The sequence below is a fragment of the Equus caballus genome, chromosome 16 (assembly GCF_041296265.1).
Source record: "Equus caballus isolate H_3958 breed thoroughbred chromosome 16, TB-T2T, whole genome shotgun sequence".
In the NCBI taxonomy this organism is placed as follows: domain Eukaryota; kingdom Metazoa; phylum Chordata; class Mammalia; order Perissodactyla; family Equidae; genus Equus; species Equus caballus.
Genome location: NC_091699.1, coordinates 41,504,820 through 41,525,412, shown reverse-complemented (window position 1 = coordinate 41,525,412; position 20,593 = coordinate 41,504,820). Strand labels below are relative to the sequence as shown.

The 20,593-nt window shown below is 44.2% G+C and overlaps 1 protein-coding gene and 1 pseudogene across 35 annotated transcripts in view; one reads left to right on the top strand and one right to left on the bottom strand.

Moving 5' to 3' along the window:
* ABHD6 (abhydrolase domain containing 6, acylglycerol lipase) overlaps positions 1-20,336 on the top strand; it is a 52,261-nt gene extending 31,925 nt beyond the window's left edge. For all 35 annotated transcript variants that reach the window (XM_070238755.1, XM_070238753.1, XM_070238759.1 and 32 more), the window contains 7 exons: positions 3,982-4,138; positions 5,771-5,884; positions 7,149-7,281; positions 8,573-8,730; positions 12,205-12,259; positions 12,467-12,567; positions 19,203-20,336. In XM_070238755.1, the coding sequence (XP_070094856.1) occupies positions 3,982-4,138; positions 5,771-5,884; positions 7,149-7,281; positions 8,573-8,730; positions 12,205-12,259; positions 12,467-12,567; positions 19,203-19,376 (892 nt within the window). In that variant the 3' untranslated portion in view covers positions 19,377-20,336. The remainder of the gene's footprint in view (positions 1-3,981; positions 4,139-5,770; positions 5,885-7,148; positions 7,282-8,572; positions 8,731-12,204; positions 12,260-12,466; positions 12,568-19,202) is intronic.
* LOC102148887 (histone H2A.Z pseudogene) lies at positions 3,086-3,877 on the bottom strand (annotated as a pseudogene).
* Positions 20,337-20,593: the final 257 nt, after the last annotated feature.

Here is a 20,593-nt window from a genome sequence, read left to right as displayed (position 1 = left end):
AGGCAAACTCATAGAAACAGAAAGTAGAATAGAGATTATCAGGGGCTAAGAGAAGGGGAGGAATGCGAAGTTATTGTTTAATGGGTACAGAATTTCTATTTGGGGTGATGGAAAGTTCCAGAAATGGATAGTGGTAATGGTTGATGTACAACATTATGAATGTACTTAATTCCACTGAATCGTGCACTTAAAATGGTTAAGATGGTAAATTTTATCTATATTTTACCACAATAATTTTAAAAAAGAAACGTATAAGTACTTTTCTTAAGAGGTTCCTCTGAATTAGAAAAGGCAAGACTTGTAGGGTAAAAGGTCTGGATCGAGGAGCCTTTCTCAAAGAACCCCACGGAGACTCCTTTTTTGGGCTTCTCTGCTTAGGTCAGTAGAGGCTTCAGAAACAGGAGCGGTTCGGCTTTTGCACTGAGATTGTCTGTAAAAGATCTTGCTCCTGGGGCCAGCCCGGTGGCGCAGCAGTTAAATGTGCACGTTCCGCTTCTTGGCTGCCGGGGGTTCGCCGGTTTGGATCCCGGGTGCGCACATGACACTGCTTGGCAAAAGCCATGCTGTGGTAGGCATCCCACATATAAAGTAGAGGAAAAGGGGCACGGATGTTAGCTGAGGGCCAGTCTTCCTCAGCAAAAAGAGGAGGATTGGCAGTAGTTAGCTCAGGGCTAATCTTCCTCAAAAAAAAAAAAAAAAAAGATCTTGCTCCTGAGACTTTCGGTCGTCCCAACTTAATTCTCTTTGTTTCTGTTCTGCAAGCCTGCAGCTCTTTCTGATCTCTGCCTCTGTGATGTTTATGATTTACAGGCAATTTATTCTCTATTATTCTTGAACCAAATGAGGTTTTTTTTTTCCCCCTCTGGGCTATTGGTCTTTCATAATTTTTTAACTGACCTCGTAGCTTAAGGAGTCTTCTTCCCACTTTTTCATTGAGAAGATCATTTGAAATTACTGAAAATATTGGTTCTCTAGCCCCTTGTTTCCAAAGCCGAAGGAAGGTTTTCCAGGGGATGTACCAATTAAATGAAAAATGTGGATTAGTACCAAGAGCTCCACCTGGTAATGAGGAGTCCCCAATCCAGGCTGCCTTCCAACCCTGTCTCCCTTCCCACTGGGTCCAAGCCGTGCTAGGTGAGCCCCCATGCCCTTGCCTCTGCATGCCCACCTCAGGGCACACTTTTCTCCCCCAACCATACAGTTTTTAAAAATTTTAACAGAATTGGGATCAATAATATAAAAAAATTGGGTCCTGTGTTTTCACTTGACATCATGTCATAAATATTTTCCTATGTTATTGAATGTTCTTTGAAGACTTCATTTTTAATAACAGCAAAATCTTACGTTGTCTGGATACATTGTAATTTATGTATTAACTTTTCTATTTATGAGCATTAAGATTGGTGCTAATTTTTTTCTGATTCAAATAACACTGTCTTGGGTATTTTTAGAAATATTTTGTTTTCAAGATTTCTGCTTATTTCCTTTGGACAAGTTATACCTGGAAATACAATTATTGGGTTAAAAGGCATGAGGTTTTTAAAGACTCCTGATGCTTAATGCCAGATTGCTTTCTAGAAGTGTTGAGCATTATAATTGGCTTTTTAAAAAAAGCACTTTTCTAATTTAGAAGTCCATAAAAAAGGCATATCTTGTTGTGATATTGATTTCTTTAATTGTTAGTGAAGTTGAACATGTTTCCTGTGTTTGTATGTTTGTTAGTCATTAACGTCTCTTCTGCTCTGAGTAATCTTTTCGTTTATTTTGCCCAGGGTTGAATCAGGGTCTTAGCATGGTTCATATAACTTCGTATATATGAACTTTTTTATAACATTGTAAGCTTTTTATATATCAAGGATATCAATCTGTGGCTGTCATATTTATTACAAATTTTTCCCCAGTTTTTCCCTTGAATTTTGATGAATAGTGTATTTCAAAGGATAAAATCTTTTTTATATAATACTAATAGCTACTATTTATTGAATACTTACCATGTTCTGAGAATTGAACAAAATTTTGTACATGGGTTATCTCATTTAATCTTTACCATAGCCTTAGTAGAATGCAACATTTTCCCCATATTATAAATGAGGAAATTGAGGTTCAAAATCGTGTAGTTAGTAGATGATTGAACTGGGATATGAATGAATGAAAAAATTCATGTTATGCTGCATGATTTAGAATTTTGAAATATGCTTGCTTTGTCATAGAGCTTTAAGCTAGCCAATTTTATATTTTTGATGTTTTGAATAGGCAATACTTTCATTGAAAAAGTACTGAAAGGAGTGCAAAGTCTTCCTCCCACTCTGTTCCCTCTCCACCTACTTCTCACCACAGTCCCCACCTGTGCTCCAGATACTCATCTTAATAGTGCCTTGAATGTGCTCCAGGTCTTTTGTATGCAGATGCAAGTAAATATGAATATATGTCCTCTTTATTAGCCTCTTTATTTTACACAAAGGGTTAAAACCAGCAACTTAGGCTATTTGCTTTTGCAAAACTTGGCTCCCTCTTTGTCACAAAGTACACTGCAAAATGAATCTCTGGTTGAATTAATTATCTTTCGTCTTGGAGAGATTCTTCATGCACAGAGTTCAATTTGTTTAGATGGTAATTTCATATTGAAATCGATTTTGGGCCAAACTCCAGCATTGCCAAGTCTTATATAACCAACAGAAGCTGAGCTTTCAACCAGCTGCCGTATGTTGTGAGGAATAAAACCAGAGGACCGACGCAGATAGCTCTTAAGAAACAAGTTCTCACTCTCAAAATCTCTAGAGGGAAATATATATATGTATATATGTATGTGTGTATGTATATACTTGGAGGGTGGGGCTGGGATATGACCTTTGTTGATTTCATCCAGCAGAGTGGAAATAATGTCTGTACAAAACCAAATGTTTGTTACTGTAACTTCTGCATCCCATTTAAATTCAAACAGCTTTTTAAAAACAGTCAAGTCAATCAAAACCCACTACTTCAGAATCAATAGCTTTGAAGCTGCAGTAACACTTAAATATGGTTAAGACTTGACTGCAGAAATTTAGTTGGTTGGAAAGCTAATTAAACTTCCAGCTTGCTCACATAGAATTACAAAAAGGCAAAATTGTGTTTTTCACAGAGATACAGTCCACTGGAATCACCAACACTGGACAGCTCTTAGCGTACTTAGAGTCCTGAGATAAGAAGGAATCCAGACATCCTTCAGACAGTCTTCTGGTATCCTTTCTTCCCAGTCAGAGATTTGAAATGTGTGGAATGACACCACCTCCAGCAACTGTAGCCTTGATGAGAGTCCAATTCTTCACCTCTACTAATAGCAAGTTGCAAGTGACAAGCGGTAACACGCTTTACCTTTAAGTCTTTTGAAGCATCTCCTGCCAATTCAAGTACCTCTGCCGTGAGGCGCTTACTCCAGGTTGGCTGCACTGTATCCAGCTGCAGTCTTGCCCACGTGCGTGGCTGCTTCTCCTAGATTTCAGGTGTCGATGAATGTGGCCCACAGGGAGCTCCAGGCCGGCTATCTGCAAGGGGAAACCGTCTTTGTTGTGGCCTTTCCAGAGTCCTTGTGAGCCTTACCACCAAGTATTTCAAATTCTGCCAAAGCTCAAACAAGCAGGGCAGAGAAAGGGCTAGTCAGATACCCACTGAGATCCCACCGCTGGACTCCTTCTTTGCACCATGATTCAAACTGCTAGAAATATATAACAAAAGGTTATTATGTGTTATGCTTAAGAAAACACTCCTTTTTCCCTTCCTAATTAGAGTGATTAGTAAAATACCTACCAGAATATTCATTTAAGATGCTTGCTGGAGTGGTTTTACTTAGTGCTTCTTGAGGTTGATGCTCTGGGGGACTCCAGAGACGTGGAGGCATTGGTCTCTCCATGAAGTAGGACTATGGAGAGGACCTGTGTCCCTCACAAAGCCACTTCTCTGGAGCTTGCTGATCTTTGTTTTGCCTGTATTTTTCCTCCCCAGGTACTGGCGAAGGACATTGGGCATGCAGGTCCGCTATGTTCACCACGAAGACTATCAATTCTGTTACTCCTTCCGCGGCAGACCCGGGCAGAGGCCTTCCATCCTCATGCTCCACGGATTCTCTGCGCACAAGGATATGTGGCTCAGTGTGGTCAAGGTGCAATGCCAGATTCTTCTCTCTCAAGAGGGTGTCACTCAATAAAGAAAAGGGTTTCCACTTGGACATGATGTCATCAGCAATGGTAGAAAGAAAAGGGAACCCAGAACTGTGGCTCAAGCCTTTTTTTTTTTAAAGATTGGCCCCTGAGCTAACAACTGTTGCCAATCTTTTTTTTTTTTTCTGCTTTTTCTCCCCAAATCCCCCCAGTACATAGTTGTGTATTTTAGTTGTGGGTCCTTCTAGTTGTGGCATGGGAGACGCCGCTTCAACACGGCCTGATGTGCGGTGCCATGTCCGTGCCCAGGATCCAAACCTGCGAAACCCCAGGCCCCCAAAGCGGTGCATGTGAACTTAACTACTCGGCCACAGGGCCGGCCCCTCACGACATCTTAAAACTAATGCAATATGTTATTCAAACCTTTTGTCAGACAAAATTTATTGAGTTGAATGTTATCTGTGAAATCTGTGCCTTAGAAATCATTTTACCTTACAAATATTTCTTTCCGACATTCAGCTTCGCTTCAGAACTGTCACAACTATCAAGATCAGGTTTTAAAAAGTCATTTATTCTTTTATACTCCAATTTTCTCCTCTTTTCCTTTTTCTGCTTCTTCTCGTTCCCTCCCCCACCCCCTTCCCTTCTGATATTTCTGCTTTTTCTTTTTTTTTCTATAGCCCTTTAGAGAACTGGTCTTGATCTGGCAGCTTTCTGGGGTAGTTTTCCAAACCATGCACTTTCTGTCCTGGTTTACTTGGGTGTGGCAACTTACTTTATTGTTGGGAGTGACCAAGTGGTGACAGTTGGGGCTGGGAGAAGTCTTGGCTCCCACCTGTAAACAGGACCATACCTGAGTGACCTCAAGTGTGATCTACACCAGGGGGAAAAGGCTCACACATCTTCTAGTTACTTCTGTTCTTATTTCCAAATTCCACTATGAGCACAGTCATCCTCATGCCTTAATGGACCTCTCACTTCCTATCCCCACCTCAGATAAGTGTCTTTTATGTAACTGGGTATCTGTTTAGTGATAACTGTTGTAGTTTCTTGGTTAAAAGTGGCACATGTTTAAATGGAAGAAGGTATTTCAGGATAGTAATCACCCCAGGAATTAGACCTTAATGCAAGAAAAAAAAAAGTTGAAATCAGAATCAGAATCATGGTCAGATATGGTTCTTAGAGAAAGCCTTGCTCCTGTTGGCTCCAGAGCTGGCCAGGGCTCTGAGAGAACAGAACCATCCCTTCTAGTTCCAAGTCAGTGTCTGCATGACTGGAGGAAGTATGGAAGGGGTGGGAGAAGAGAGAAGGAGGTAATACCTGTCTTGACTGGTGCCAAGAAAGAGCAAGAGACTCAAGCCTGCTACCCTGACCTCCATTGCCCTTTTCCAGTCATCCTCCAAGTCCCCTTCCATCTATGTATTAGTCTTTGGGGGCCTCTGCTCCCTGTAAGACCACGGGAGATGCTTACTTTCATCAGATGTTACCAGGGTATGACCCTGGGTGGCCCAGACTCATATATCCCCTGGGATGGCTGTCTAGGCCACGTGGTAAGTGGGGGCAACCTCCCCCCAAAAGCAGGCAGACACGTTCCACATACCACATACTGACTCTCTTGGCCTGTGTGTCCTCAGTTCCTTCCAAAGAATCTGCACTTGATCTGTGTGGACATGCCAGGACATGAGGGCACCACCCGTTCCTCCCTGGATGACCTGTCCATAGATGGGCAAGTCAAGAGGATACACCAGGTAAGTAGGAGGCTCCATCAAAAATTACTCAGACTGGGTCTTCCTCACCATTGTTAGTTTAAGTCTAGCAAGGAGGCAAGAGAGTTTCCAGTGTGTTCCGTCTGCAAGTAATTGCAAACAAAACGGCAGCCCAATGGTATCCTTAATCAGCTGTGGAGGACCAGGGCTTATTGCAGACTATTCTCCTCTAAGCCCGTTGCAGTTGCTTCTGTGCATTTTCTCAGCTCTTTAAAAAAGAGAGTTAAAAATTTCTCAAGACCTTTTCCCTGGAGCCTGTTTTTCTGCTTACCAACTACATGATGACAGCACTTGTGCTGCCTGGTTGTGGAGCATGGGGAGGATGCTCTTTGCATTTTGTTCTGTTTTTGCATCTATCTTCATCCTCTCCTTGGCTGGGCTTTCATGGTCATGGGGCTTGTGAACCACTTAGGATTTGGTAGTCCATAAGTTTCAAATTGACATTAGTATTTTCCCCAGGTGAGGATGTTTATTTAATGTCTGCCCCCCTCCCCCCAATTAAACTGGGTATTCTGATCAGGTCAGGAACCTTGGCTCTTTGGCTCTTTGCTGTATCCTCAGCCCCTGACCATCAGTTCCTTGTACATAATAGATATCCAATTAATATTTTTCAGAGGGGTAGATGGTTGGTTGGATGGATTGATAGTTGCACGGATGGATGGATGGTTGGATGGTTGAATAGATCAATGGGTGGATAGTTATATGAATGGATGGTTGGACGGGTGGATGAATGGATGAATGGATAGTCGGATGGATAGGAAGGGCTTTAAGTTAGGGCAAGAGCAGCAAACTGTGGCCTGTGGGCTGTGTTTGGCCTTCTACCTATTTTTGTAAGCTAAGTTTTATTGTAACACAGTCATCCTCATTCATTCACGTATTGTCTTTAGCTGCTTTTGTGCTACGTCAGCAGAGTTGAGTAGTTGTGACAGATATCATACGGCCCACAAAGCAGAAAATATTTACTCTCAGGACCTTTATAGAAAAGTTTGCTGACTCATGAATTAGGGGAATCCTTGTTGCCTTTATACTTATAAATGACGCATCAATCACCTGTGCCACGTAAATAGAAGCACATGCATGCCACAGGGCTCATATGGATAATGGATCCGGGAGATTTCAGATCCCCTTTTATCAATAGCTCTTTTCACTTGTCCCCATAGGAAGTACAGAGGTTTTCTGCTCTGTAATCACCTTTGTCATTGTCTACAGCTATATAACCAAGCCTTCTTCTCATTTTCCCTCGTAGTTTGTAGAATGCCTCAAGCTGAACAAAAAACCTTTCCACCTGGTAGGCACCTCCATGGGTGGCCATGTGGCTGGGGTGTATGCTGCTTACTACCCATCGGATGTCTGCAGCCTGTCTCTCGTTTGCCCCGCTGGTGAGTTATGAGGGCTGAAATAACCCTGTGAGTGACTTGAGCACAGTGGAATCTGAATCTCTGAAGGAATAAGTGACCAGTGTCGGCTATCACTGGTTTTCAGAATCATTTTTTGATGTCTGCTTTAGAGATACACAATGCTTTTAGTGGTAACTAACCAAACAATAGCTGTGTAACCACACTAATTTTTAAAACATAGAGCCTGTCACAACTAAGAAACCAACATTGGGACGTTACTATTAAGTAAACTCCAGGCTTTATTTGCATTTCATTAGTTTTCCCACTAATGTCCTTTTTCTCTTACAGAATCCAATCCAGGATACCACATGACATTTAGCCTAGGATTGTTTTCAAAGTGAAAGGAAATAGATCATGTAATCTGCCCCATGGCATCGTGAAAGCCACACACAATATTCATGTTAGATTTAAAGAGAAAAGAATAGATTAGAGAATATAGGAGATTTATAAGGTGCAGATTTCTGTAGCATAGTATTGATGCCACTGTGGTTCTTTCTAAAATCTAGCTCTTCAGCTAAGTTATTAAATAGCTAGAAATTTGCTCAGTGTTGGAAGTGGAAATTAGTTTTGCCCTCCTGTATATATCAGCTTGCATGAACTCTCTGTTGTGCTCCAGAGTGATAGAAAATGGTCAGTCTCAAAGCTATTTGATTGCCTAATGCTCTCCTGGAGGAAGAGGAACTGTGTAGAGGGCAGCTAGGGCTCCAACATGGGGGACAACTTAGAAGGGGACTCACTCTCATTGTGTTTTGTGTATCAACCCCACATAAGCGATTATCACGTGGGTCCAGGCCAAGGGAAGGAGTCACTCCAGGCCTGTGTTTTCTTTCTATCATGTATTTCATCAGATCTCCTCTTAAGGATACAGATGTGAAAGGGGCTCAGGCGAGTAAGTTGTCTTCTAGACTATTGCTTCTTATGCTTCTTAAACTCTATCATGCATATGAATCCCCTGCCAACTGGTTAAAGTGCAGATTCTAATTCAAGAGACTTAGGGAGGGGCTGAGAGTCTGCATTTCTTACAGGCTCTCAATGCTGCTGGTCCATGGACCACAGTTTGAGTAAGCAGTCCCTAAAATATCTTGAAGGCTTTGTTTCTCAGAGTGTGGGTTTCTCTTTGAGCAAGGATGGCAGTGCCGATTAAAAAGAAAGCTACTGGTGAAAATCACCTGAAATATGTTAGCTCTAGGCTGGTATTGGAAATTCCCTGTATAAAATGGGAGTTTGTAAGAAGGAGATGTATTACCAAGCTGTTTTGGTTTGAATCCCACAGGCCTGCAGTGCTCAAGTGATAATCAATTTATACAACGGCTCAGAGAACTGCAGAAATCGGCTGCTATGGAGAAGATTCCCTTGATCCCATCCACCCCAGAAGAAATGAGTGAAATGCTCCAGCTCTGCTCCTATGTCCGCTTCAAGGTGCCACAGCAGGTAATGTGGTCTCCGCAGCAGGATGCCTGCCTCTACCAGAGGCTCAGCTGGCAGGTGCCAGCTTCCTTCATGCATTCCCTCTTTCTTGTGCTCTTATGTATTCATTCAACAAGTATCTATACTGTGCCTATGATGTGTCATGCACTGTGCTTGGGGACAGTGGTGAATAAATAAGACAGAGACGATCCCTGGGCAGACACAGGCCAGTGGGGGAGGCAGACAATTAATAAATAATTACAAATTATAGTAAGTTTTATAGAGGAGATGAAGATGGTGCAGTGATTGAAAACGGCGGCAGGGGAAGCTTTGATCAGTCTCTTTGAAGAAAGAGCACGTGCAGAGGTGGGAAAATCAGGCAAATTCAAGATGCTGGAAGGAGGCTGGGGTGACTGGAGCCTAGAGGCTGAGGGAGAGAATGGGTTGAGATGAGCTTGGAAAGGGAGGCGGGGTTAAATCAGAGAGTCTCCTTTTTTTTTTTTTTTTTTTTTTTAAATCTCAGGACCCCTTTATGCTCTTAAGAATTATTGAGAGCTCCAAAGAGCTTTTGTTTATAGGGATTATAACTATTGATATTTACCATATTAGTAATTAAAACTCAGAGAAATTTAAAATACAAGAATATATGAGCACTCATTTCATTAGCCTTCAGAGTGATGACATCATCCCTCATTATGCTGCCTCTGAAAACAGTATAATTCTGAGAGAATGCAAGTGAAAAAGGCAAGTAATGTTTAGTCGTATTACGAAAATAGTTTGACCTCGTGGACTCCCAAGAAACACTGAGAACCACTGGCCTAGATCACGTAGGACCTTACAGGTTATAGGAAGGAGCCTGGAGTTTTTCTAAGTACAATAGAGAACTACTGAAGGATTGCAGGGAAGCACAAAGAGAAGCAGAGAAACCCGTTAGAGTGCTGTCGTGACTTGCAGACGCTAGTGGTGTAGACTAGAGCGGTAGCAGTTGAGACAGGAGATCTGAGAAGCTTCAGGAGGAAGAAAGGACAGGACTTAGCAAATTGGAACTGGGGGATGAAAGCGGGTGAGGAGTCACAAGTGACCTCTAGTGCTTGAGTTGGATAAAGGTAGCATTTTCTGAGTAGGGGAAGGAGAGGGAGAGCCAGTTTGGGGGAGAAGCTAAGAGCTCCATTTTGGATGTGTTAAGTTCAAGTTGCCTCTGAGGCCTCCAAGTGCAGATGTCAAGTAGGCAGTTGGATAAAGAGGTGGAGCCGAGGGAAGTCTGGCCTGGAGCTATACAGTTATAGCCATCTACCCTTGATGAGGTTAGAGGTCATGGATGTGAGTGAGGTCATCTACGGAAAGAGTGTGGAGAACCAAGAGAGGAGAGTCCATGGCTGAGGCCTCATAACAGCAAATTATCTCTCTCTGTTGTAGGAACTGGACCCTGCCTCAGGGGAGGAGGGGGTCCTCCTAGGAGTTGAGAGAATGGCTTCTATTCAGAAGTTGTGAACACGACTCAGTTAATAGCTGTGGCCTGTCCCTGAGGAAGCACCCAGAATCTGAGTCTGTTCTATCCCTGAAATCTTCCTTTTAGTTGTGAAATTATACTGACCCCTCCCAGCACTGATCTCTTCCCAGAATAGAGTGGCCAAACAGTGCTTTAGGAAATTCCATGTTTTGAGTTGTCAGGGACATGAAAACACTGGGAAAAAATAAATGGCAACTCCAAAAGTCTCACGCTCCTAGGAGAGAAGGAGCACCCGAGCACTCAGCCTACTGTGTCATGTTGTGTTATGGTTGTTTTCTTGTTTATGTCTTCCACTCTAAGCTCTGTAAGATCAGGGACTTTTGGGTCAGCCCCATGGCCTAGTGGTTGAGTTTGGCACACTCTGCTTCCGTGGCCCAGGTTCAGTTCCTGGGCAAAGAGCTACACCACTTGTTGGGGGCCATGCTGTGGCAGTGACCCACATGCAAAACAGAGGACTATTGGCACAGATGTTAGCTTAGGGCAAATCTTCCTAAAGCAAAAAGAGGAAGATTGGCAATGGATGTTAGCTCAGGGCAAATCTTCCTCAGCAAAAAAAAAAAAAAGATTGGGCACTTTTTCTTGATTGGCTGTTCTATCCCTACTCTTTAGCACAGTGCTTGCATGAATTAGGTCCTAGGTATAGATTGGATGGATCAATGAGTGGGAAGATGCCTGGATAATGCAGGAGAACCAGCGTGTGGGTAGATGCAGGATAGATGCATGCATGAATTGATGCATGTGCGTGAATAGATGATTTAGGGATACAAGATAGATGGATGGCTGAATGCTTGGTTGGATGGATGGGAGGTTGCCTGGAGACTGCAGGGATGGAGGGTGGATGGATTGGTGGATGCAAGATAGATGGATACATGGTAGAAATATGCATATATGATTCAGAGATGCAGGATGGATGGATGTCTTTGTGAAGCAGGGATGGAGGATGGATGGATGGGTAGATGCAGGATAGGTGGATGCATGGATAGATTATGCATGTCTGAGCCAGAGATGCAGGATGGATGGATGGGTGGGTGAGTGGAGCAGAGGTGGAGGATGGATGGATACAAGATGAATAGATGCATGGGTGCAGAATAAATAGTAGAACAAAGAAAATGTCTGATGCTGAGCACAACGTGTTGAACAGTTTGCCATTGATCTCACCTCTCGGCTTCCACGTCCAGAATAGTCAGATTCTAGTCATGCTCCAGAGGGTTGGTTTAGTCCAAAGTAGACATGGCTGGATCCTCCCACTTCAATCAGTGCACAGGACTCCTGAGAGTGCATTTAAGGTATTTAGCCTCTTCCCGGGTAGATGAGAGGAGTGACAGCAGCTAATGTGAACACTGTACCCTGCTTCGAGAATCCTGAGGCAGGAGGAAGCAGACAGCCATGTTCCATCTGGCCACAGTACCTCTCTGGGTCAGTATCCCAGGACCAAGAGATCTGGCCTATCCACATTTGCTGCAGCCGTCACCAGCCCTCAGCAGGGAAGCCAAGGACAGTGTCAAATAATAAACAAAGGACTGTGGAATCCTTCCCGGAATTTTTTCAATAGTTTATTTCCTCATTGTTTAAGAGGCCCGTCATCCCCAATGGCTTAGTTTTTTTTAATAGACCTTGTTTTGCATTTGGGTATTACTAAATAATTACTTGATATTATTTTCATCCTAACTGTGTCTTGTGCTAAGCAGAGAATTTCTCAAGACAAAGTGGCTTTTAGGCCACCTCAGGTGTGTTTTACATGCTGTAGGGGACCTTTGGCTTCACAGTATTACTCAAGTTCCTTCCTTATTAAAAAGAAAAAGCCTCTAGTGAGCCTAACTCCCAATTACATTGCATACTACAGCATGGGAATTTGGAGGACCAGGCCCTAAAAACCTTGACCTTGCCATAAATTGCTGGACTTTCTTTTCTTCGTTGTCCCAGAGCTGTGAGAGGTCTGAGGAAATGACTCTTCTCGTACCCTCTAACTGTGGGTTATTTATCCTCAGCTTCTGCAGGGCCTTGTCGACGTCCGCATCCCTCATAACAACTTCTACCGAAAGTGTGAGTAGCCCTCCTTAAAGCTCTGAGCTTGGGACAAGGGAAGCTTTGTGGGTGGCTGGCTTTTGTTTTCCACATTTCTGAGACTTTGATAGTTTTCTGGGGCCCTGAACAGTGGTGGACCGGACTCGATGCCTGTCCCTACGCTCTACAGTGGTGCCCACGGGCACAGCCCAGCATGCATTCACTTTGTTTTCCTTTCCTGAAAAGTGTTTTTGGAAATCACCAGTGAGAAGTCAAGATACTGCCTCCATCAGAACATGGGCAAGATCAAGGTCCCAACGCAGATCATCTGGGGGAAACAAGACCAGGTACGTAGCATTTTCCTGGGCACCCTGTACCAGTGATACAGGCCTCTGAGGAAAAGCTATTGGTCATTTATAAAGTGAGCCTGGGGGCTGGTTTCTGGTATTGGGAAGAGGTGGAACGCATCTGTGTCGGGTGCCAGTGTTTATAGGGAGCATCATCCTGTGAGTTGAGAGCATTGACATTGGTCTTTTAAAATGAAACACAATTTAAAATCATTTTTACAGGTTATTTTTATCAAAGGCATATAGTCACGTGGTACAAAGAACTTCAAAAAGTACAAAAAAGGGTTATAGTGAAAACTTGGTCTCTTTTACATCCTAGATCCCATTTCCCATTTCCTTGAGTCAACCCTGTCCCGTGTATATTTCTTAAATTTTCTAAGGCGGGGGGTTGGCAAATGTTTTCTGTAAAGGCCAGATAGTAACTATTTTCAATTTTGTGGACCATACAATCTCTGTCACAGCTACTCAGCTCTGCTGTTGTGCAAAACAGCCGTAGACAATATGCACACAACTGGCAAGGCAGGGTTCCAGTGAACCTTTATTCACAAGGACAGGCAACCGACCATTGTCTGCTTATTCCTGTTCTATACATGCATATGTATGCATAGGTAACTTTCATCTGTAAGTTTTTCAAACATGCTATATCCACTGTTTTGCACCTTAATATGTACAAGAAATATGTATCTTGGAAATCACTTAATATCAGCCCGTACACATGTATTCATTCTATTTTTCTTTTTAACATTTTCCTTTGAAACAATTTCAAATTTACAGAAAAATTAAAAGAATAGTGCAGAGTACTCTTGTGTACCCTTTACCTAAATTCATCAATTTTTAACGAGTTTATTGAGACATAATTTCTGTTGTTAGTGCCATCCAGTCGATGGCGACTCCTAGCGACCCTGTGTACAGCAGAGTGGAACTCTGCCCCGTCTTTTTGCACCATCCTTTCACCTTCTAATGCTGTATCAGGCAGTGCTCTGCTGCTATTCACAGGGTTTTCATGGCCAGGTCCTTTTCCTAGGCTGTCTTGGATTGGAAGCTTCACTGAAACCTGTCCACCATGGGTGATGCTGCTGGTGTTTGAGACACTGGTGGCATAGCTATCAGCATCCCAGCAACACGCAGCCACCACAGTATGACAGCCGACAGACAGGTGGTGTGGTTCCCTGACCAGGAAACAAACCTGGGCTGCAGTGGTGAGAACCCCGAATTTTAACCACTAGAGCACCAGGGCTGGCTGAGGTGTAATTTACATGCCATAAAATTCATCTAGTTGTCCATCCCACCACAACCCAGCTGTAGAACACTTCTGCCACTCCCAGAAGTTTCCTCCTGCCCATCTGCGGTTAATCTCCACTCCTACCCTAGCGGCTTGAAACCGCTGATCTGTTTTATGTTTCTATAGTTTTGTATTTTCTAGAATTTTCATATAAATGGTATCATATAATACACAGTCTTTTGCATCTGGCTTCTTTCACTCAAGCATAATGTTTTTGAGGTTCATCCATGTTGTTGCATGTATCAATAGTTTGTTCCTTTATATTGCTGAGTGTCATTCCCTGGTATGTACTACATTTTGTTTATTACCAATTTTTTAGTATTTGCCACAATGGCTTTATCATTCTCATTTATCTATCTAGAAATACATACTGTTGAACCATTTGGAATAGGTTGCTTACATTATGCCCCTTTATCTCCAATACTTCAGGGTAGATTTACTGTAAACAAGAATATTCTCTCACATAACCACAGTACGTTATCATATTTAGGAAATTTAATGCCGATGCGATGCTTTCATCTAATCTACAGTCCATATTCCAAATTCCTCAGTTGTTTGAGTAACATCCAACACAGAACCCTCCTCCTGCCCCCAAGAACCAGTATCTAATCCACGATCATGTCCTACATGTCAGGTGAAATGTTCCTCAATTTGAGTTTGTCTGCTGTTTCCTCATGATTAAATTCAGGTTCCGTAACCCTGGGCAGAATATCTCATGAGTGATATGATATCACATCCTCAGATGCACGATGTCCTTCTGCTCCTCGTTGGTGATGTTAATGTTGATTGTCTAGTCACAGTGTTATCTGATTTCTTCATTGTAAAGTTACTCTTTTGCCTTTTGCAACTAATAAGCTGTCTGTGGGGAGACACTGAGCTATCCTGCTCCTCATCAGACATATCCCCTAAACAATATTTTACATTATTCTTTTTAACGGCTGCCTAGTACTCCATTGTATGGCTCTGACAATGTATTTAATGAGTGCCCTACTGATGGCCATTTAGGTCATTTCCAGTTCTTCTACTATTAAACAGTACCTCAGTGAACGTCAGTATGCATGTGTTTGTGGAGTGTGAGAGCATACCTGAAGGGTAAAAACTTAGATGTGGAATCACTGGGTCAAAGGGCATGTGCATTTTTAAATTTTAATAGGTTTTGTCAGATAGCTCTGTATTAGTTTGCTAGGGCAGTTCTAGCAGTTGAACAAATGGGGTGGCTTAAACGATAGAAAATAATTGTCTTACAGTTCTGGAGGCTAGAAGTTCGAGATCAAGCTGTTGGCAGGTTGGTTCCTCCTGGGAGCTGTGAGGGAGAGATGTTCCATGCCTTTTCCCAGCTTCTGGTGGTTTGCTGGCAATGTTTGCTGTTTCTTGGCTTGTGGACGCATCGTCCTGATCTCTCCTTCGTCATCACATGGCGTTCTGCCTGTGCCTGTGTGTCTTTGTGTTTAAATCTCCCTTTTTGTAAAGTTGCTACTTATATTAGATTAGGTGCCCACCCTGCTCCAGGCTGACCTCATCTTAGCTAATTACATCTGCAATGACCCTATTTCCAAATAAAGTCACACTTTGAGGTACCGAGGGTTAGGACTATAACATATGGTTTTTGTGGGGACACAAGCCATAACAGACCATCCAAAGAGATACCGATTTATACCCCAGAAGCTCCTTTTTTGCAACTGTTCTTTAGAAATCCTATCTTACTGGAATTTCTTCTAAAGTTTAAAGCAAGAGGAGGCAGTGAGAAATGGAGGCGTCATAAAGCCCAGGCAGACAGAATTACAGTGTCTCTTAAAGGGTATCCAGGAGTCTTATGCTATTGAATATTGTGAAAAAAGGAAATTAGAAAAAAGCTTTCCCTGTTGAGACAGTTCCTCTAAGGACCCCAAGGTGAAAGTCACCTTTGTGATCCCCACCTGGGTCAGCTGCACATCCCAATTGTGTCTGCTGATGAAAGCACAAGTGGAAGTCAGGCTGCGGCCACAAAGGCTCACAACTGTGCGGATGGCCCAGGAGAAGACACTGGGGAGGAGGAGCCAGGACTGTGCCCACAGTGGCATGTGGGGAGGGAGGCATGATGGTGTCAGCATACATCTATCTCAGTCAGCCAGGTGTGGCCCAGGCTGCGCAGCGTGGGGACGTGGGTGCAGAGAGGAGGGAGGGCTCACGTGCTCCCTTCTGCAGCGGCTGAGGGATGAAAGAGCTTTATGTGCGCCTGAGCAGAGAAGTGGGACCCAGGCTAGGCCAGAAGGCAGTCATTCAATCAGAAATCAGAGTCAGGACAATGAAGGCCTTTCTTCATTTAAAAAATTCCAGAGGTGATTTGGGGCTCTTAGGGACCAAGGGAGAGGCGAGAACCCATCGCCCTGTGGAGAGAGTGCAGAAGCAAGATCACTGGGCTTGGACGCTGAAAGGCTTTGCCCTTTATCAGCCGGTGACCTTGAGCAAGTCGCTCAGCCGCTCCAAATCATGGTTTCTCTTCTAAAAGTAGGGTGATTCTGAGGCTCAAGTGAGATAACGTATATGAAGGTGATCTTTCTCCATTTATAAAAAAAAAAATTATTTATTATTCCTGTCCTTTGCTTCTGATAGCTGGCCTCTGCCCATGGTTTTTGAAGTCCATTTTGTTCTGAAAAAAGAGCCTAACATTCTGTGGGCCTGCTATAAGTATGAGCAGCTACTGTGTGGTTTTTTTTTTATTATTATTATTTACTTTTTATTTATTTTTTTGAGGAAGATTAGCCCTGAGCTAACATCTGCTGCCAATCCACCTCTTCTTGCTGAGGAAGACTGGCCCTGAGCTGACATCCATGCTCATCTTCCTCTACTGTATAGGTGGGATGCCTACCACAGCATGGCTTGCCAAGCAGTGCCATGTCCGCACCCGGGATCTGAACCAGCAAACCCCCGGGCCGCCAAAGCAGAACATGTGCGCTTAACTTCTGTGCCACCGGTCCGGCCCACTATGTGTGTTTTATGGACCATCCTATGGCAGAGTCTAAATAGCAAAGGCTTTGAGTCCCCTTTATTTCATGGCTTTTTGCTTCCCAAGCTGTCTGGCTCTTTTCCTGCTCTGTCATCAACATTTGGCGTCACAGACCCGTGCCTGCCAGGCTGAATTCAGCCCTCTTCTTTGGACCCCTGAAGGCTGGCTGCTGTACTGCACAACTGCGGGTGGAGCCGTGCACTTTGTCATCAGTGTGAACGACGCCCCTGGATTTGGGCAGTATAAGCCTGCACAACGGAACCTGGCAGCCCTTCCTGGGAGGATTTCTGCACATCTGTTCAAGTATTTCTCCTGTGTGCACTCCACCAGAGTCAGAGGGCTTTATGGAGATATACAAGGTCCTTTACTCTGTGTCCCCTCTCCCTGCCAACACAGTGCCTGGTATGCAGGAGACCCAGAGTATACAGTGAGTGAGCCAGCAAGAGAGTGATGGGATGAACTGGCAAAGGGACTAACCCCCAACTGCCTGCCTGCACATTCATGTCAGCTAACAGATTTTGCTGAGTACTGAGTATGTGCCTGACACCATGTTAGGCTCTGGGGACACAGAAGGGACCAAGGCAGACAGGATCCCTGCCCTCCAGCAGCTTGTCATCTACCTACCACTGTGATGCATGGCAGAGCGGGGACTAGGTGAGCTGGGTCCTGTAAGTCCGGAGTTGGATCCTGTATATAATTTTGATATTTTGTTCATTGTGGATCTTTTTGCATGAATGTGTATTTTTAAAAAAATACTGCGTTAAAATAGTATTCCTCTTGATTACCGAGTTTTTTGGCACCCACTTAAATTTTGTGCCTGAGGCCACTGCCTCACTTCCTTCACCCTGGTCCTGGCCTGAAATGGGAGAGAGGACAGTTGACTATTTATGTGAATGTCCTGCCCAAGAAATAGTCAGTGTGGTTCCCACAGATGTGCATGTCTCATGAGGGCCCATCCAGCTTTCTCACACGCCTCTGGGTGATCCTGGGGACTGCTGGATTTGACTGGCATAACGGTGTCAAAGCTAGAAGCTCCTGTGGGTATTTTGCCTGTGAGTTGTCTCTGATCTCTCTGCAGGATCGACAGTCAGTTGGGAGTTTGTACTTTTTCATGCTTTGACCTGGTGACTCCACCTGCATTTCCTCTGGGTATTTTTCCATAGTAGCTGGACAGCCTTAGCTGTGAGTGAGTGACGGGCAGAGGTGTCTGATTCCTCCTGGGGTGCCCCGCTCTTGCCGAGCTCCCCAGTAGCTGTTCCTTTTCCCAGCCCAGGGGTGCTCTGCCTTCTGCTCACCCCACTTCCAGGTGGGTGGAAAATCTTGGTTTTAATGATCTGGGTTGATGAGAATAAGGCTCAGAAACAGATGGTGCTCCAGTTTGTTGGGCTTTGCTTGTGCTGTTAAGGATGAAAGGAGGGATGCTCTTGTCTGGGATGAGTTGTAGGGGAAAACGATTAAGAGAAGGGGAGGGAATGCAAATCTAATGCCAAGGGAAGGTGGAGAGAAAAAGTGTGTTGGGTTGGCCTAAGAGCAAGGTAACCCAGATGAAAATGAAATGAAATGAATTGTTTGAAAAGTGTCAGCCCTGGAAAAGTGGTGGCTTTCACGCTGGAAAAACATTCTTTGCTATTCACAAACTTCCTGGCCTGGGATCACACAGCTGTGGGGACCCCAAAAGGCCTTCAAAGTGATACTCCTCTCCAGCTTGCGATAATCAGTGTTCACCTCTTGTATTTTCCCTGTGTGCGCCTCCCACAGCTTGCCCTCCCTAGTCCCGTCATAGGGTACATCTCTTGGTCTGGCCTGATCATATCACTGTCCTTAACATAGCCCCACAGCTCCCCACTGCCGTCAGATTGAGGCCCGATGCCCCAACATGGCTGGAGGGGCGAGCCCCCTCCTCCTCACCTCACCCCTCCACCCTGCCTTTGCCAATCTCTGTGTGCTGTGTCTCAGCATCGAGCTAATTGCTGTCCCCTGCACTTGCCATGACATCCCGCCCTCTTCCATGAATAATTCTCCCCTGTGCTCCCTTAGCACCCAGGATCCTCCCCCGTCAGAGCCCTCGTCACGTTGCGATGAATTTGTGTGCTGACCTGTCTGACTTTCCTACCTACCAGAACCTCCTCATGGGCGGGGACTGCGTGTTTCCACCTCAGTAATGCTGGCAGCGGCACAACTCCCGGCACGGAGTTGTAGAGTAAAACATGGGGCATGTGGTCACTTCCATCAGAGAGCCACAAGCCCCAACGCTAAAGTGGCGTGGTTGTAAAAATCACCCCTGCCAGGCCTCAGCGGGAGTTCTGTCCACTGAGTGCACACAGGCGTCTGAATCTTTTACATCTAGTTTCCTCTCTTGTCCTGCAGGTGCTTGATGTGTCTGGGGCAGATGTGTTGGCCAAGTCAATCGCCAACTGCCAGGTGGAACTTCTGGAAAACTGTGGGCACTCAGTGGTGATGGAGAGACCCAGGAAGACAGCCAAGCTCATCGTTGACTTTTATGCCTCTCTGTACAACACAGACAACAAGAAGCTAGACTGAGGCCCCAGCTGCAGCCTGCGCTCAGCACACAGCATCCGCTCCACTCCCATCTCCAAAATCTGACGCGGCCACCACTTCTCAGGGAACCTGCCCCAAATGCGGTCAGAGTGCCAGCGTCCCTGAGGAAGCTAATCCCCTATCCCTGGTCTCAACAGATCCACAGAGCTTCGGGGCCCACAAGGAAATCTCCAAGATGTTTTTCACAAAATAGAAACTCATATGGAACAAAATAAGAAAACCCAGTTGTGAAATCCACTGAGAAGTGTTCAAGTTCATGTTGCAAGGCGGCCACCTTGGACCATATTCACCGAGGCCATTTTCTTTAAAACATTCCTCACAGACTGAGACTTGAGGTGTTTCTCTGGCTTCAGATATTCTCCCCTGCATGGTCAGTGGCTGTTATAGGAGCATTAGTCCCCCTTCGCTGAGCCCCCCTTGTTTATGTCTAATTTAAGTTTTACATAGAGGTCCATATGTGAATGCAGTGCGTCGGCTGCAAGACCAGGGAGGAACATGACAAGCCGTAAAAACATCTACACAGGAGAAGGGGTGTTGTGCTGCTGCCAGCCTTGTAGCTGCCAGAGCAGCAGAGAACATAGGTGTGGGGTTTGATGGCCCCCACATTTCAGGTATGTCATGAGTGAACCCAGAACAGTCACAGTATGAGCACCACCTGTCAGGGTGCGTTTTCTGGGAATACTTCATTATTTTTAAAAATAGGACTAATGAAGCAATAATGTTCTAGACATCTATCTAAACAGTCAGACTTGGGGTCCACGCACAAGCACCTTGTGGGCCTCTTTTCTATCTTGCTGTACTACTGAAAACCCTTGGATGTAAAATGTTTGTTAATGAATTCTGTGAATTCTGTGAATAATATTGTGATTGAAACTAAGTCCAAACAGGTGTAAAAGTGATCACAATTGACATGAAATAAATTTAATAAGTCTAGATCAGCCACATACGGATGGTTTCTATTTCTAAGCTCCTAATTAAATGCAACATTGGCAGATTTCCTGTTAACTTTAAAAGTGTTTTTTTAAAGTAAGCCTTGCTTATTCTACAGGCTTTGGAAGACCTTGCTTAGGTGGGTTATTTGTTTAATTTTAAGAAATCCTGTTTGCAATTTTTATTCAGTTGAAATGGTATATCAAAAACAAAAGGCATAAGTCACCACACTGTTCCTTTTGATTCTCCTCTGCTGCATTTAGGAACTC